Source organism: Trachypithecus francoisi, unplaced genomic scaffold, assembly GCF_009764315.1.
Source record: "Trachypithecus francoisi isolate TF-2019V2 unplaced genomic scaffold, Tfra_2.0 Contig00586, whole genome shotgun sequence".
In the NCBI taxonomy this organism is placed as follows: domain Eukaryota; kingdom Metazoa; phylum Chordata; class Mammalia; order Primates; family Cercopithecidae; genus Trachypithecus; species Trachypithecus francoisi.
In genome coordinates, this window is record NW_022680749.1 from 1,577,779 (window position 1) to 1,597,875 (window position 20,097).

General features: G+C 34.5%; 1 protein-coding gene across 16 annotated transcripts in view; it reads left to right on the forward strand.

Annotated features, from left to right (window-relative positions):
• PCDH15 (protocadherin related 15) overlaps positions 1-20,097 on the forward strand; it is a 1,849,154-nt gene that overhangs the window by 1,411,747 nt on the left and 417,310 nt on the right. For all 16 annotated transcript variants that reach the window (XM_033215155.1, XM_033215225.1, XM_033215195.1 and 13 more), the window contains one exon: positions 14,052-14,160. In XM_033215155.1, the coding sequence (XP_033071046.1) occupies positions 14,052-14,160 (109 nt within the window). The remainder of the gene's footprint in view (positions 1-14,051; positions 14,161-20,097) is intronic.

Below are 20,097 nucleotides of genomic sequence, written 5' to 3' on the forward strand. Positions count from 1 at the left end.
ATATTTGAGTAAATAAAAACACCAACCTCCTAAATGTCAAAAACAACACTAAAAGGCAAACCACAAACTGAAAATATTTTTAAGGCTGGTGACAAAGTGTTGATTTCTGTGCTACTCACATATGCCATGAAAATAAAATTTTAAAATGCCAAAATTAAAAAAAAAAGGCAAAGGAAATGAACAAGCAAAGCACAAACATATCAAATAAATTATGCTAGTGACCAAAGACATTTAAAATTAAACTTTATGCTTAACTAGCAACACTCTAGATGTATATCTCCCTCTCTATTGACAAGTACATGCAGTTAGACGTTTTACACACCACTGAAGAGGAAATACATCATTTTATAAATTATGATATTAGTGGGTTTGGAAAGCTATTGCAAAAATAGGTTTTTGATACATATTTATTGATGAAGACCAATGTTATGATATAATGTGATATGAAAGTGTCAACAAAATTAAATATGCAACATGGTAAAATATTACATGTGTTTATATATGGACAATTAGACAAGTAATGTAAATACATAGATAACATATACTGATACAAAATACCTTAAATATTAAAAATGATAATCATTGGGTAGTAGGGTTGTGAATATTTGTGCTTCTCTGAACTATACTTTTAAAGATGCTCTAGGATTTTTTAAATCACCAAAACAATGAATATTTTTGCTATTTACCTATAGAAGTTTTTCATTGGCAACTCAGTTTATGAAAATTAAAATCCTCCATTTTGAAGGAAATTTAGAAACTATCCTCAAAATGTCTCTTGAGGACTTTCTACTATATTTTGTTATTCTTTTTTCCCACTCCTATCAGGACAAGAACAACATTTTTCACTAACAGTATTACATTTGATACTTGGATCAAAGTACACATGCTTGAATGTCTGTCTGTTATTGTTTTTTATAATTCACCTGTAATACTTGACAACGCGAATTTTTTATCGGAGCTTTCTCTTACCATATATTGAGAAATGCCCTAACAAAACATTTTCTAAATTAACTTGTGGTACCTGCACTTTGAATCCCCATCCCTGATACTGTGAGCTTTTTCATAACTCTAGAATTTGTATCTAATTTATTTTCTACTGCTTGAGCAGTTGGTAGAGTTCTTTGTACATGCCAAGTGCTTAATGCATTTATATAATTCATCTGAATGTTAACAAATTAAGAAATTTCACTTCAACTCTTTACAATAAAAATGTAGGCAATGGATTTATTATTGGATATAGAACTATGATATGTCTGAGTCTATAGAAAATAATTTCACTGAAGTTTCCTTTAAATAAATCAAAATAAGATAACCATTTTTTTTTTTTTTTTTTTGAGACAGAGTCTCGCTCTGTCGCCCAGGCTGGAGTGCAGTGGCCGGATCTCAGCTCACTGCAAGCTCTGCCTCCTGGGTTTACGCCATTCTCCTGCCTCAGTCTCCCGAGTAGCTGGGACTACAGGCGCCTGCCACCTCGCCCGGCTAGTTTTTTTTTTTTTTTTTTTGTACTTTTTAGTAGAGACGGGGTTTCACCGTGTTAGCCAGGATGGTCTCGATCTCCTGACCTCGTGATCCGCCCGTCTCGGCCTCCCAAAGTGCTGGGATTACAGGCTTGAGCCACCACGCCAGGCCAAGATAACCATTTTAAGTGAATATTCAACTCTCTGGTAGACTATCTTATTTTTAAGTATGATTTTTAAATAATTTACTTCATAAGTTTCTCATTTGAAACTTGGCTTGAAGTTAAATAGCAGAGATAGATAATCCCTTCTTATTTCCTCAATTATTTGATCAACTATGGAATTCTAAATAAACTTTCAAAATTCATATCATATTTTCAGACAGATGTGTAAGGCATGGTATCAACTAAGCTTCTAGTTTCAAATGAAAATTTTTCTCTCTCTATGTTATAACTTTGAGTCAATTTTGACACCCAGATCACATAATTTCAAAACATTAAAATTATCAATTTAAAAAACAAACTATAATAATTTCCACATATTAAGAATGTTATTACTGGTACACACACACACACACACATATATATATACACACACACATATATATACACACACACACACATATATATATACACACACACATATATATACACACACACACACATATATACTTTCGTGAATTCCAACATCAATCATGCAATATAGATATTATTAATCTCACCTTGAAAATCATAATTCAAGCTCTAAGAGACTGAATAGCTTACTGAAAAGCTTTATTGCTATTTATTGACAAACTTGACATATTTTGTTCTAGGACGTAGGAGTTCACCATTCACTCTATTGGAAAGTCTGTGAGATTGTTTATTGTACTACCCCAAAAGGCTATCTCAATGAAGCGCTGTGAGCCCTTATATGTGATTCACTCTCGTGACCACATTATTTTGGCCTGTAGTTAAATGCAGCAACTTAGGAAGCTCAAAGATATTGAAATTATAAATAGATTCTAAAAAAACATCATTATTTGTATTTAGATGTCCTACAGAAATTCAGAGAGCAAAACAAGTGTGTATGAGCCTCAAAAATACTCTAAATAACCTACAACTGAGAAACACTTTATTCAAAGTTTTTGAGTCTCCATGTGCCGTATGTACTGTCTGGTCCTACAGAGATAAAAGAAAATAGACCTTCACTTTACTCTCAAGAAAGTTATAGGGAAGCCAACTCACTTTACACAAATTCTGATGTGGATGAGCACAATATTTTATCTATGGAAATAGATAAGAAAAATTATTGTCTGTACTTCAGATGGTCAGAATATATGTATAGGGAGAGGAAATAGCCAAGTATATATGAAAAGAGAAAGGGATAAATACAACTATATTAAAATTAGAAACTTTCCTTTGACAAGATAACATTAATAGGGTCTAAATATAAGTCATAAGAATTGTGGGCCGGGCGCGGTGGCTCAAGCCTGTAATCCCAGCACTTTGGGAGGCCGAGACGGGCGGATCACGAGGTCAGGAGATCGAGACCATCCTGGCTAATACGGTGAAACCCCGTCTCTACTAAAAAAATACAAAAAACTAGCCGGGCACGTTGGCGGGCGCCTGTAGTCCCAGCTACTTGGGAGGCTGAGGCAGGAGAAAGGCGGGAACCCGGGAGGCGGAGCTTGCCATGAGCTGAGATCCGGCCACTGCACTCCAGCCTGGGCGACAGAGCGAGACTCCGTCTCAAAAAAAAAAAAAAAAAAAAAAAAAAAAGAATTGTGATATTTATAAAACATTAAGATGATAAATGACTTAATTACAATATATAAAGAACTCCTGTGAATCATTAAGGAAAACAGACAATTCAACTAAAAATAGTCAAGAGATATGGAACAGTACTTTACAAATGTCCAAGATCATCAAACAGTTGTTCAACCCCATTAATCATCAACAAAATTCAAGTTAAAGCAAATATAAGATAATAATACATATTCCCTGCCTTTGCTAAAATCTTAAGAGACTGAAACTGTAAAGATGTGAAATATTTAGAATTCTCCTACTCTGTGATAAAATATAAACCATACAACCACATTAGAAAACTGGCAATAATCTAGCCTATCAGAATGTATACATATTCTGCAACTTTATTCTTATATTTAACACAGATGCAATCATATCAGTAAGAAGACATACTCAAGAGTGTTCGTAAGAGCATTATCATCACAGCATACCCTAGAAGAAGTACAAAGTTCATCACCAGTTGAAAAAAAATGAAAAATGAATACATAAAAGATGATCTATTCATCTAATGGTTTATAGTATAACCATTAATATGAGTATACTAGTATGGCACTTAATTATATGCAAGAATCTTATATGTATACATATAATATAAGACATAATAATTGATTGAAAAGCCATATATAAAAAGGTTTTATACTATGAAATTCAATTTATAGAAAATTTAAAACAGGTAAAACAAATCTTTCATATTACAGATCAGGTCACCTCTAGGATGGAAGTAGGGGTAGTTATGAGTAGATAATTTAATAAGTGGGTTTCTGAAATACTGGCAATATTCTATTTCTTGATCACAGTGTGATTACATGAATGAATTATAACTTTGTAATAATTTGTCAGACTGTGACCTAATGATTTATGAAGATATCTCATAACTTATACTTGTATAGGAAATTTATTTTTAAAAGCACAGTATATATTATGCAGTGAATATTCTTGTCAACACATCTCTGAGCATATGTCTCTCTCAATATTTATGTAAGATAAAGCTCAAAGTGCAATCGTTAAGTTTAAGCTACACATATTGTCAGGCCTGGTGAAAATACCAATTTTTTCCAGGAATTTATAATTATAACTGTGATAATTCATCAGACTGTGAAATACTGATTTATGAAGGTATCTCGTAGGTTGTACTAGAATAAGAAATTAATTTTTAAAAAAAAGCAAATTGTATATTGTACAATGAATATCCTTCTCAACACATCTCCAAGCATATCTCTCAATATTTATGTAAGATAAACTCAAATCGAAATGCTTTAATCTGTACTATACACATTGTCAAACCTGGTGATAGATTTCATTTTTTTTTCCTTGAACTTAACCTGCTTTTTTTTTTTTTTTTTCCGTCACAGCTATAAAAGCCCATATCTCTTCATGCCTCCAACAGTTCCTATTAATGGGCTTGTTTTAAATCATTGTAAGCAAGCATTTGCAATACTTTTAAGTAATCATTTACCTTTCTTTTTTTTTTTTTTTTTTTTTTTTTTTTTTGAGGCGGAGTCTCGCTCTGTTGCCGGGACTGGAGTGCAGTGGCCAGATCTCAGCTCACTGCAAGCTCCGCCTCCCGGGTTTACGCCATTCTCCTGCCTCAGCCTCCCGAGTAGCTGGGACTACAGGCGCCCGCCATCTCGCCCGGCTAGTTTTTGTATTTTTAGTAGAGACGGGGTTTCACCGTGTTAGCCAGGATGGTCTCGATCTCCTGACCTTGTGATCCGCCCGTCTCGGCCTCCCAAAGTGCTGGGATTACAGGCTTGAGCCACCGCGCCCGGCCCATTTACCTTTCTTATTTTCACCTATGTTGACTTCTAATACATGTGTTTTTCTCATACATTCACTTTTGTTCTACAAAGATACATTTGGCATAAGCAATTGACCAAAGATGTATCTTGTAAAGACTTATTTGGCAATCTTCCAAAGCTTTATTTGGTAAAGTCACTATCTATCATAATTTTTTTCAGTATGCATTGATAACCAATATTTAATCATTCTTTATTAAAAAATCCATTTTCGGCCGCGCGCGGTGGCTCAAGCTTGTAATCCCAGCACTTTGGGAGGCTGAGACGGGTGGATCACGAGGTCAGGAGATCGAGACCATCTTGGCTAACACGGTGAAACCCCGTCTCTATTGAAAAATAAAAAAAACTAGCCGGGCGAGGTGGCGGGCGCCTGTAGTCCCAGCTACTCGGGACGCTGAGGCAGGAGAATGGCATAAACCTGGGAGGCGGAGCTTGCAGTGAGCTGAGATCCGGCCACTGCACTCCAGCCTGGGCGACAGAGCAAGACTCCATCTCAGAAAAAAAAAAAAAAAAAAATCAATTTTTTCCAATTGATTTGAACATTCACATTTATTACACATATACTTGGTAGAAATATAAAATGATAAAACCACTTGGGAAAACTGTATATTACTTTGCTTCATTTATCTAAATTAAAAATTTATGTTCTTTTACCAAACTACTGCATCTGATAATGCAAAATCAGATTTCATTTCTCTAAAATCAAATCAGTAAAAAAGGACTACTTTGTTATATGTGTTTCATATTTGTTGTCCTTGTTTTATTGCCTTCCTATTGAGTGAGGAGGCCTTATCTGGAGAGATTGAAGGTGAAAACCCTAAGGAGTGCTCAAACAGTCCCTGCTAGCGAGGAGGTCCTGGATAGAATTGTGATTTGACAGTGAATTGAAGTCATCACAAAAACAGACATCTCCTGATCTGATGAGAGCACACAATGGGAACCATATCATTATTATCATTGAAATATTCATACAAATGTAATGAGACTAAAATTATGAACAAATAAATTCTCCCAAGATTGTCTCCTTATCTTCATGATAAAACAAACTCTGTCTGCTCAATGTCTTCCTTTCCTCTGACTTCCAGAGTGGGTCATGCTTCTCAAAATCTTTTGGAGGATTTTTGATGTGCCTGATGGGAATGAAGGGGAGGTGAATAACAAGAAGATTTTGAATTAGCCCTGAGGCAGTGTGAGAAGTAGGAACAAGAATAGCTATTATAGAAATGGATAGGAATGCGGGAAAGGGATGTAAGACATATTTCTATCATCTATGTATCCTTCTTACAACATCTGTGAAATGCATATTCTCAAGTTTGAGTTATTTGGAAATCGATTTTTGATAGTCAAAGCCAACTTGATTGCGGTAACGCTTGAGACTTTGTCACTTGGACAGTGTGGAACAAGTCACCCATCTTGAAGATTTTGTTACAGTCTTTTAGTATTTATTCATGGAAAATAATTACCAAGTTACCCCCAGCCAAGGTTTTTATTGCCTGTCTAGAAATCATTTGATGATCCATAGACAAGGGAGACATATAATCCCAGGTAAACAAACTTTAAAGACAAAGACATTCAAGGAAATATTTTGAAAATAAGAGAAGTATCAGTACAAGCATCCAAATATGCAATTGAGAGGATACTGAAATGCACATTTTGGAAACAAATTCAGTCACATTATACAAGATAAATTTACACATACGTGGTAGAATAAAGAGTATGATATTGGAAGGGTCATAAAATTTGCTCATGGAAATAATAAAACAAGGGTATCTTCTGTTAGCTTAGTGAATTTTTGTTTTAATATGTGATATGAAATTCCAATGATTAGGCATGAGGTGTTATGATTTTCACGAATCATAGTTACATACATATCTCAAATGTGTTCTTCGCCCTTCTGTTCTAAGGATAATAATTATCAAAAACCAGTTGAGGAACTTTGATATATATAGTATATCAGTTTCAAAGATGTTTGTGAATGTTCAACTTGTATTTCTTCCATAACAATACAATAAGTTCAAAGTAATTGACTTGGTCCATACTACTCACCCCAGTTAGTTACTCTTTTCTACAATAATCTCACCAGGAAAAACGTTTCAGTATGTCTGATACTTTTTCAAACAATTGGATATTTCTGACTTTTGTAAAAAGCAAAACTAAGCAAAGTGAAAACAGAAATGGTCGTTGGGCCTCTAAAGGGAATACAGAATTGTATTTATGTCTATATGAAAGTGTTTGAGAAAAGTTTTGATTTGTTCTAAATCTCTGTGTTAGTAACACATGGAAGAAAAGCAAGAATCTGGCTGAAAATGATCAAGAGCTTTGAGGAAAATAGTGCGTTTACAATGTAATATGAACTGAGAATAATAATGTTCACTGACTTTTCTTACATGCAGTAGAAATCTTTTGTTAAAGGGAGTGTAAAAATTGAATATTAATGACTTTAATGGAGATTGAAAAAGTACCTATTGAAATGTAAAGAACACATAAAATTATGAAAGTAATTAAGGACTAAGTAATAAATTCAATAACTTAGGTATTAAATTATATAGTTACTAAGATTACAGATCACTTAATTATTGGTCTTGGAATACTTGCAGCATATTTTTACTATGTTATCATGACTATCCTTTCTCCAAATACTATGATGTTATTAGTTGATTAAAATACAGTATAAAGATCTAAGCAATGATAAGTCTAATATTATATAGTACATCCAAATTTGGCTTTTATAAAAACAGCAAACTATGTACTTGTATGAACTCAGATTACATTTCCAGGGATATATCAGAATATATTGTTTCTTGAAGTTAATTATAATGTCTTCAGTTAATTTGAAATACTTGGGCACATTCAGTGTACTACTATGTATACGTTACTCAGATGAAGACGTCATTCAGATGTCAAGTTGAGAATATTTAGCATTTTAACAATGCTTCTATTACCTATATCTCAACAAAGGCTAGAAGCTTTAATAATCTGTCCGCAAAACGTCTTTTTAAAAAAATTTACTGATCTATCAACTTGTGTAAATGATAGATATTATTTCTCATTGGTGAAATGAGAAGTATTTTAAAAGTAAGAACTGGTTTCAAATTATTTTCAAGACATCCTACCCATTCATGAAACAGTGAAAATCATATGCATTATGTATCCATTTAACATTAGCGATGATATAATAGGTTAAATCTTATCGTTCTATGGGTCATGCCTTCTGTTTACCTGATATAAGCTAAACAGTGAATATATCCAATGTCTGAAATCCGAGTGTTTCTCTTGAATGTACCTTTTATGCAAGAATGTAAGATAATGACTTGAACACCTGTAAGACCAGAAAGCTGAGATTTTCTTTTCTTTTTCTTTTTCTTTTTCTTTTTTTTTTTTTGAGACAGATTCTCACTATGTCGCCCAGGCTGAAGTGCAGTGGCGATCTTGGCTCACTGCAAGCTTCGCCTCCCGGGTTCACGCCATTCTCCTGCCTCAGCCTCCTGAGTAGCTGGGACTACAGGTGCCCGCCACTACACCTGGCTAATTTTTGGTATATTTAGTAGAGATGGGGTTTCACCGTGTTAGCCAGGATGGTCTCGATCTCCTGACGCCATGATCCAACTGCCTTAGCCTCCCAAAGTACTGGATTACAGGTGTGAGCCACCACTCCTGGCCGAGATTTTCTTAAATCTACAACAAAGCTTCTTAATCTTTTGTGATTGCTTGCTCTTATGTTTTTATTAGTGATTATATATATATATATATTACATATATATACACACATACACACACACATATACAAAACAGAATTCAGACCAAAAGTTAATTTTCAATCTGGTAGTGAGGTTGTATGAGGAATAATTAACCCTTCCTTGCATCAAATGCTAATTGCCTACTGTTATCCTCTCAGAATAATACAACAGTTGTGCTTCAAAACGTTACTTTAACGTTGCTCAAAAGAGAAGGTGTGTCTCCAGAAAAGCTAATGAAAGGACGCATGTATTCATAATACAATAATCTTTAGGTTTATAACCATATAATTACACAGTATTTTTACAGAAGACTTTTCTTGTTATTGTTTAATCGTTTCTGTGATTAGCTTCACAATATGAATCTTTTTATATGGACCTAATTCACTTTAGGTATGTGTTCCCATGACTAAGACAGGGAAGGTAGCTTTGACAGTTCAAACAGCAATGAAATGCAAATCTGCTATCCTGTGTGCTTCTAATATATGCTTATCAACAGGAACAGAATTCAGGAGACATGACCTCTTCTTGAAGACAAACGAGACAGCAAAGAAGGAAGCTTTGCTTCAGAGGCAAAGTATAAAAGAGCCTTCCAGGGTTTGGGGGGCTCATTTTGTGTTTCTTGACTTGATAACAAAAATTTGTTGAAATCTTTGAGGCACTAGGCTGAGGGTTATAAATACAAATAAAATATTTGCTGCTCACAGACCAATAAAGCTTTTGGTAAAAAAGATAAATGTAGCAATTATAATAAAATAGAGGAACATTTTGATACTTTCCATAAAGGATACCCAAGCATATGTGAGCTATGGGTGGACTTCTAATTTCTTCAACACATACCGTATTTCCTCTATAATCTAGGCAGTAAAGTCAAAAGCTAAGATAAATGAGGACAACAGAGAAAAAGCAACAGCAGTTACTACCTATGTGAAGAGACTCTGTTCTTCAGAAGAAACAAGTCACTGAATCAATCGCCTTTTCAGAACTCTGGAAGATCTGGCAGTAGCCACAGATGGACTATTTTCTGGGTAGTGGATATCACAAAGTTAACTAGAGAGTAGTGATCTCTTTGGATAGCTCAGTGGACTAAGTTGGCAAAAATACATTAAATATCTGCTATCTGCTAAATCCTGTAAATGATTACATTACTTGAATTCATGGACAAGAATAATTCTGTTCTCTTCATAGAGATAAAGGTGTGTTCAATGAAAGAGAATTGGCCGGAAGTGGTGGCTCACGCCTGTAATCCCAGCACTTTGGGAGGCCGAGGTGGGCGAATCACGAGGTCAAGAGATCCAGACCATCCTGGCCAAAACGGTGAAACCCCGTCTCTACTAAAAATATAAACATTAGCCGGGCATGGTGGCGGGCGCCTATAGTCCCAGCTACTCAGGGGGCTGAGACAAGAGAATGACGTGAACCCAGGAGGCGGAGCTGGCAGTGAGCCGAAATCGGGTCACTGCACTCCAGCCCGGGTGAAAGAGTGAGACTCTGTCTCAAAAAAAAAAAAAAGGAAAGAAAGAAAGAAGGAAGGAAGGAAGGAAGGAAGGAAGGGGAAAGAAAGAAAGGAAGAGAAAATAAATAACAGATTTTAGAAGGTAAAGTAACAGAATGTAGAAGGTAAAGTACACCATTTATTACTCTCTTTTTTTTTTAGCCTTTTATTAGATTGATACTCTAGGTTTAAAGTCCAAGAACTGACCTAAAACTAACTTAGGAAAAAAGAGGTTCATTATAAGGATACTACTTTTCAATAAATTCAAGGACAGTAATATGCTGGCACTTGGTAATCAAAGACTATTTCTTCTATCTGTTTCCTTTGTTCATCAGCATTGGATACTTCACTACTACATAATACTTTTTTTTTTTTCTTTTTCATTTTATTTTTGCTCAGTTTTCTTTGGATTTACCCTGTTGTTAAAACAAAACAAACAAACAAACAAAAAACTTGAACTGAATACGTACATAGTATTATTATTTGACCTCTGTTCTCTCTGTAAAATTCTCACTTATTCTAAGGAACCATTTCTATCTGGATTGTTCTTGCTTATATGAATACCCCTCCCAGGCCTGGTTCTATCTACTGTGGAGATTGTGGTGGCAGACAGAAGTTCAAACATAATGCATGTTATTTATGTTGTTTCTTCTAATGAATGCATATGAATTGTCTACCTCTGATTTCAATGCTACATGTCTTTATAAAATTTGTTAAATATTTAACAAGATCATCCTAAAAATCCTAATTTTTAGTATTCTTTAATGCCGTGTATTAATACTACTTTAAAATTTCAAGCTTCATGGAACACAATTTACTTGAGAGGTAATCATACACATAATATTTAAGAAATCATTCTTTTCACCTTTAATCCTAGATTATCTGACAATCTCATTTATGGTAGCAGAAGGAGAAATAAATATATTAAAATAAGTTGCTAGTCTCTATAGGACAAGAAAAAATGTCAATTCTGATAAGTTATTTAAACCACACCATTTCTTTTAAATTTCCAGAAACCTATGAAAGCCTTTATCAAGAGAGTTTATTTTCTTTTATTCTCAATACTATAATTTATTTATTATTAATATTAAAACAAATAGTACAGGGTATGGTAATGATATAGTCACACAGTACCAAATGACTTTATGTAAAATATTTTCTATCCCATCTTCCCTCACTTCCATGCTTAGTATCCTGAGATACAGTTTTTCACCTTCTGATTATCAATTTAATTCTAAATAATATACTTGTTTCTTTTTATTTCTTCAGTTCTTACTATATGTATATATATAATCTTTAATTAACAAGCAAATGTGTAAGATTAGGAATTTAATTTTCATTTCTCTCTTCCTCTTGGTTTTGTTTGATGTGTTATTTTTTGTTTTTTATGTTGCTTATACAGCAATTCATTGTAAATAAATTCTGTTGCTCATTTCAACAACTCTATATATTATAGAAAGAATATTTTATGCTACATTACTGATTAACAAAGCTAAAGCTGCTTATGTGTAGGTAACTTAGCAAATCTATAGAAATAAATAGGTGAAGGTGATCAGCCAACATATCCTCAAATATTATGGTTTGCTTACATTTAGCATTCCAAAAGAAAAGCTAAGATTCAATTTTATTTTAATTTCTAGATAAGAAATTACTTATTTTATAATAGCAAAAATTGTTTAGGAAACATTGGTATATTTTTCTGACTATGAGAATGGAACTGCAGAAAGTCCTCAGATTTGAAATGCTTTCACAGGATCCTAATAGAGCCTCAGTTTTGGAAAAATTATTGCAGGTTTAATTATATGAACCAGGAGTGATACAGCTTAACCATAAGTTGAGTTTGGCTGATGCAATCAGATTCCTCAGAGAAATGACTAGAAAGAGCTTGTCAACTCTTAACTCCTATGTTCAGACATACATATTTCAAAGAACTTCAGATTTTTTATTCCATTTAGGGAACAATACAGGTATTGCATACCAAGCAAATTGATTATTGTAAAAGTGCATGCGTGTGTGTGTGTGTGTGTGTGTGTGTGTGAGGGAGAGAGATAAAGAGAGAGAGGCAGTGTGGGAGGAAAAGTTCAGTGAGAGTTGTGTGAGAGGAGCAATATTCTTCTGGATTTAACTGAGTAATTTTGATATTGATTTGATATTTTCATGGTTCTGATTCCACATTTAAAGGAGAGAATAGAGTATTAGTAAGTTGCTACTACCAACAACTTTTTATTTTCAGGAAAATATTGATGACATTTATACTGCTTAGGACCTATTAGTGATAATGAACTCAAGAGAAAGCTCTACAATGTCTATGATGTTTGAATTATTGGTCAATAATTATCCTTATTATACTTTCAGCATAAAATTAAGTATTATAATGTTTTAATATCATTGCTCTTTTTTAGCATGCCATCACTATACATTTTTTCTGAGAACTGAAACTACTGACTTTTTATAAAAGTACATGACATATTTCAATGTTCTGTCATTTCAGAAGAAATAATGTGAGAACATTGCAGTAATTTTTTAGAATGTAAAGTTGTCAGATATTGAGATATACTAAGTGTTTGGGAACCAGTAGTTTAAGTTTCACAGCCCTCAGCCCAAATATATAATGGAATTTCCCTTTAGAATTACCCTTTAGAATGATTTCCCTTTAGAATTACTACTGGCATATTTGGGATGAGGGCTGCAAAACTTAAAGTAGTGTTTCACAAACTGTGTTCTAAAGGTATTATTTGAAAAAGAGGTTAATGGGTGTTTCTTGCAAGTGAGCAAATAATATCCTTTTCTTAGAGAGTCAGTATGCAGATTAGCATAATTAAGTCTGAAAAGATTTGCGGTACAGTTAATTGGTTTTCAAAACTGTGTTTAATATCGTATTTCCCAAGTTTATCTGTGTTGATAACTTTTTATTATTTTTCAACATACCTATTATTGTACTTTTAGCATACTATTATGATCACAGTGGTCAGTAACCTCATATCACTTACCACCTGTTTTTGTAATGTTTTATTGCAACAGAGCCATGCCCACTTGGGCTTTTGTGCTATAGTGGCAGAGTTGACAGTAGCTGCAACATAGACCATATGGTTGGCAAAGCCTAAAGATAGTTATTATCTGGTCTCTTACAGAAAAATGTTTGCCAGTCCTGATAGCACAACAGACTAGTACTGGATATCAAATTGGGAAACACTGAATTAAATAAATATGTTATAATTTTAAACATTATTTCTTATAGACCATTGCAAATTATGTACATACCTGCATAATATAAAATCAATTTTAATTATATGAAATTTGCGATAATGTGACTTTTATTTTTATGAAATTATTTACTTTAAGTATTTATATTTTAATATAATTAATGTATATGAAACTAAAAAATGATTTAGCAAGGAAAGAATACAAGTATTCTTACAAATTTTGTCTAAGGAGAAGAGAAAACATTACTTCATAAACTATTTGATAGCCTGCTATTTCTTTTGTGAAATCCTCTAGAGAAGATTAAAAATGCATTATCATTCTTCCTTGCTTTCCTTTTAGGAGTAGTTACTGATATAAATGTCTGTGCATAATTACTGTGTCTTACCATTTTGACTTTGAGGATACTTTGCTTCCTCTTAACATTCAAAATTAACTAGCAAAAGGTATTAGATTATAAATGTTGAAACTTGAGTTTACTGTCTCAGATGTTGTATAGATTTCCAAACTAAAACATCTGTCTCAACTCTTCATGAAATATTAGTAATACAGCTAAAGAAAACTCTATTTTTTTTTTTCAGGAAGAACTGAACCCCATTGTTGTTACGCCACCAATTCAAGCTGTAGATCAGGACCGGAATATTCAACCGCCATCAGATAGGCCAGGAATCCTCTATTCTATCCTTGTTGGTTTGTATCTGCTAACATTTTACACTATCAGTTACCATTCTAGAATCTTATAGAAACACATTCTCTCAATTCCAAGGAAATATTTTAAATAACATTTTTTATTATTATTTGACATGATTGTTACTTTTGTGTATAAACAAATTTTAAAATAATAATTCCAGATATTTCCTTCCTCAATTAGCTGGACTGAAATGTGTAGAATGATAAATAAATAACTTTTATGAAAAAGCCAAACAATTCAAAGTATTAGAATATTAACCTGTATATTGGTATTTTTCTACATATCAACTTACCATAGAAAGCATTCTCTAGCACCAGCTTTTAATATAAAATGAAAAACATTCCACTTGTATTTTATCTTTGGGTGGATGCTATACATAATTCTGATAATATGTGACTGAATTTAAAAAGACCTATTTTGGAGCCATTTATAAAAAAAGGACAAGAGAACATAATTACCCAAGGGAATATGATACATGAACCTTTGGCAAATATTTTTCTTGAAAAATTCCACAGAAGCTGTTCTAATCCATCCCTATGCATATACTACTGATTGTACCAAAAGCAAAAATGATGAGAAATTGATTATACTGCTCTTCTCAGATTGCTTTTGCTAAAATATGGGTGTTGCTGACTTGCATAGCCTCTAGACAGACAGAAGCATGTGAGACAGGCTATATATCTTTTAAGGAAGAAGGGGCCTCTTTTGAAGTGTGCTTGAAAGATAACTTTAATGCAGTTTAGCATTAGCCCTCAACCCCTTTCTGTTCTCTTACTTGAAGTCTATGTGCATACACACACACACAACAACGAACAGATATTAGATTTGCAAATTTTATACTGTATCCTACTTACAAATGCTGTCTGTAAAGAAAATTCTAGCAACACTGTTTCAAGCCTTTGGTCTTTATAAGGACATAAATATTATAAGCAGAGCTCATATTATTATATTGTAAAAAGCTTTCATAAACATAAAACTATTTTAAGTCCATAGAGATTTTGGTATAGATAATAGGAAATAAGCATCATTTATTTCATTAACTGAAGGCTTGACTATATGTCAATCACTGTACTAGATGCCAAAGACACAAATATGAGAGATGAATGTTCTAGGTTAGGTAGTCATGGTATCTGTGGCTAAAAAAAAAAATAATAAAAAATTAAAAGATAGATTAAAATACAATATTTACGGTGCTCTAAATAAAGTTTGAACCACATGTAGGCTCATGGGAGGAAAGCATTAAGCATTTTATGAGAATTGCTTAGAAAGAGTCATTTTAGCAGAAAGACAGGAGTTTCTAGGTGGAAAGAGAGAGAAAAATATCTATATAGATAATGCAGCATGTGCAAAAGCCAAAGGATGAAAGTTTAGAATAGACTTGGAGAATTATGATACTCAGAGCCAGTTAGATGCATTAGTGTTCAGGTTTATTTCACTTTTAAAAGTTATTTGCGTTCTTTTTCTCAACAAATGATCACCTACACTTTGAAGCAAGCCATATCACTGACTTTGTGGAGCCGGTTTTCTGGCAGTAGAGATAGGCAATAAACAATTACTATAATAAATAAGTGTTTATTATCAAAGGTAGAAAAGTATGAATGCTATGGGGAAAATCGATCATATGAATGGGATTGGAAGAGCAGAGAAGGACTGTAGTAGACGTTGCAGTATTAAGTAGTATCATCAGTACTTGCGTCATCAAAAGCTAAGCTATTCGCAAAAGCTTACGGAGGCTGAGGAAGTTATTCAGGTTGACATCACTCTGATGTGATGTCATCACTGGGAAGAGTTTCTAGGCAGAGATCAAAACTGAAGCTTGCCAGGTGGTATCAGAAACAACAAGGGGGCCGTATTGGAAAGAAGTGAGGGAGGTAAAAGTAGAAAGGTGACAGATAAGAAGAAAGCAGAAACTAGAGAGCCTTGTATGTTATTTATCTACTTTGCATTTTTCTCTGAGTGAAATGAGGAGTCAATGAAAAAAATTTTAACAGAAAAGTGACACAGTGATGGAAAGTTTCATCAGCCTACAACTGTAGGATAATGAATTGTCCCAAACAATGGATATAAACTCTTACAATTATTTGCTCTCACAGCTAAGGTAAATGAATAATATCCCTTTACACTATTTACATTTTTAGAAGGAAGTGAATTGTAGGAGTTGAGAGTGTAGCCTCTGGAAATTGTACCGTCCATGTTAAAAATCATGACTTTAACTCACACTAGACTTATAGTTTTAGTTGAGTTATTTAGCCCCTCTTTACCCGAAATTAGTCCTTCTTTTTTCTTCTTTTGAGACAATGTCTTACTCTGTCACCCAGACTGGAGTGCAGTGGCACAATCATAGCTCACTGAAGCTTCGACCTCCTGGGCTCAAGCGATCCTCCTGCCTTAACCTCCCAAAGTGCTAGGATTACAGGCGTGGGTCACTACCCAACCAGATTATTCTTCTTTAATATAGATTTAACAAAAATAGATCTTTGTACAAAAGGGTTGTGAGAATTTGATCCAATACATTGTAATTGTACATAATAATGCCTGGAAAAAAACTTAATGCTCAATACATTTTAGTTGACATTGTTATTACCATTAGGAAGGAAAATAAGACATGTTACCTAAGTCACATCAGTCTGGTACAAATGGAAACACAAAAACAAAAACCAGACACAACACAACACACACACACACAGAAGAGAATGCCCATAACTCTGACTTCATGTACTTTGTCAAAACTCTTAATTTTCCTTAAATCCATCCAAATATTTCTGAATATATGTGTTTCTCCAAGCTCATGTTAAGTTACCACATGGAGGGCTCCTCTCCTGCTTACATTTGTTATAGACAGTCTCTTGTTTACTATATATGAGGATATGGATGCTGATGTCTATGACAAGATCATCCAAGGACTGTTGTCAGCCTATTTCAATGGTCCTACTGTCATGATCATCAATGGCAGAATTATTGACTAGCCAAAAGTCTTTAAAGGAAAAGCTAGAGAATGATGTTCATAGGGAGTTTATAAAAGTTTAACATATTTCTGGGAATCTAAAAAGACAAGAGCAAACTATATATACTCAGGAAACACTTGGAAAGGCCCTAAGCTGTCATCTCTGGCTGACCTTGAAATTCTGCAAATGTGGTAAGTAAAGGTCAAGATGGAACAACTCTATAAAGCAGCTAGACCTAAAAGATGTATCTATAAAACACTCTACCCCCAACAGCAGAATAAGTATTCTTCTCAAGTGCGCCTAGAATGTTCTTCAGTATAGATCATGTTAGGTCATAAAACCAATATCATTAAATTGAAAATGATTGAAATAAAACACACTCTATTCTCTGACAAAAATGGAATGAAATTAGAAATTAATAATGAAGGAAACTGGAAATTCACAAATGTGTGGTACTTATGCAATATTCTTAAATAATCAGTGACTCAAGGAAGAAATAAAAAAATCAGAAAAATACTTCGAGACAAATAAAAATACATTATAACTTGTATTTTAATCTCTAATCAACAATGTAATCTTTATCACAAAGACATTGGAAAAGGTTAAGCAAACTAAAGAAGAAGAGCAAAAGAGAGGTCAGCTGTGGTGGCTCATGCCTATAATTCCAATATTTGGGGGGCTGAGGTAGGTGGATTGCTTGAGCTCCGGAATTTGAGACCAGTCTGGGTAATATAGAGAAACCCCATCCCTACCAAAATACAAAAATTAGCCCAGTGGTGTGCACCTGTGGCCTCAGCTACTGAGGAGGCTATGGTGTGAGAATCACTGGGTCCAGGAAGTCAAGGCTGCAGTGAGCCATGATCACACCATTTCACTCCAGCCTGGCTGATGGAGGAGGTTGGAGATGACTCTGAAAAAAAAAAAAAAAAAAACTAAACAATACAATAGAAATAATAGAGACTTCAGTGGAAAATAATAAAAGAGGGATTAGGAAAACAGTAGAGATAAGAAATGAAGCCAAAATCAATTCTTTGAAATCATAAATATAACTGACAAATCTCTAGCTAGATTGACCAGGAATAAAAGAAGTAAGATGCAATTTACTAACTTGGAATGAAAGAGAGGACCTTCTATTTAGCTTACAGGAATAAAAAAATGTTATAAGGGAATATTATATACAATGTATGCCAACTAGACAAACTAGATGCAATGGACAAATTCCTGGAGGCAAACTATTCAAATTGACGTGAGAAAAAAAAAAAATCGGGGCAGACTGATAACAAGTAAGTAGACTGACTTAGTAATCAAAAAGATCTTCCCAACAAGGAGAATTCTGCATCAGACAAATGCTTTACTGGTAAATTCTACCATTAGAGAATATTTAATACCCCTTCTCTGTTAGTCCGTTCTTGCACCACTATAAAGAACTACCTGTTACTGGGTAATTTATAAAGAAAAATAGGTTTAAGTGGCCTCAGGAAACTTTCAATCATGGCCGAAGGTGAAGGGGAAGTAGGCGCATCTTACATAGCCAGAGCAGGAGAGAGAAAGGATGGTGCTACACACTTTTAAACAAACAGATCTTGTGAGAATTCACTCACTGTCACCACTGTTACCAGAACAGCAAGGGAGAAATGTTCCCACATGATTCAATCACCTCCTACTAGGTCCCTCCTCCTACATTGGAGATTACAATTTAACATGAGATTTTGGTGGGGAAACAAATCCAAGCTATATCATGAAACCACTGGCCCCTCTGAAATCTCATGTCCTTTTCACGTTGCAAAATACAATAATCCTTTCTCAACAGTCCCCCAAGTCTTAACTGATTTCAGAATTGACACAGAGGTCCACAGTCCAAAGTCTCATCTGAGACAAGGCAAGTCCCTTCTGCCTATGAGACTGAAAAAACTTACAAGATATAATGGGGATACAGGCATTAGGTGAATACATCCATTCCAAAAAGGGAGAAATCAGCCAAAGCAAAGGTGCCACAGTTCCCATGGAAATCCAAAACCCAAGAGAGCAGTCATTAAATCTTAAATCTCCAAAATAATCTCCTTTGACTTCATGTCTCATATCCAGGCCACACTGATGCAAGGGGTGGGCTCCCAAGGCCTTGCACATTTCTACCTCTCTGACTTTGCACAATACAGCCCTGTTGTCTGCTTTCATGGGCTGGTGTTTAGTGCTTGTGGCTTTTCCAGGTGCACAGTGCAAGCTATCAGTGAATCTACCATTCTGGGGTCTGGAGAATAGTTGTCTTCTTCTCATAGCTCCACTAGGCAGTGCCCCAGTGGGAACTCTGTGTGGGGGCTCCCACCTCACATTTCCCTTCCACGGTGCCCTGGTAGAGGTCTTCCATGAGGGCTCCACCCCTGTGGAAGACTTCTGCCTGGACATCCAGACATTGCCATGCATCCTTTGAAATGTAAGTGGAGGCTTCCAAGCCTCAACTCTTGTCCTCTGTGTATCCACAGGTTTAACATCACATGGAAGCTGCCAAGGCTTATGGCTTGCATGCTCTGAAGCAGAGGCCTGAGATATATCTGGGGACCATGTAGGCATGGCTAGAGATGGAATGGCTGGATGCAGGGAGCAGTGTCCTGAGGTTGTATAGGGCAGTGCAGCCATGAGCCTGGCCCACAAAACCATCCTTTCCTCCTAAGCCTCAAGGCCTGTGATGGAAGAGGCTGCCATGAAGGTCTCTGAAAGAAAAGCATAATCTGTGGACCCCTTAATCATATATGTAGATGAAATTTCTGCTTCTACTTATGTTATCAAGTCTTACCATTTTTAATGTAAATGTTAATAGCTATCAAGCACGGTTTCAGCACTGTCATTAATAATGATATCATATAATATGTATTTATTTCTAATAATATAAGAAAGTTTGCAGACTTTAGCTTGTAACAATAGCTTGTAGTATTAGGTACTTTTATATGAGCACCTAATGTGTGAAAAGTAATATGTATTAAATATCATATATAT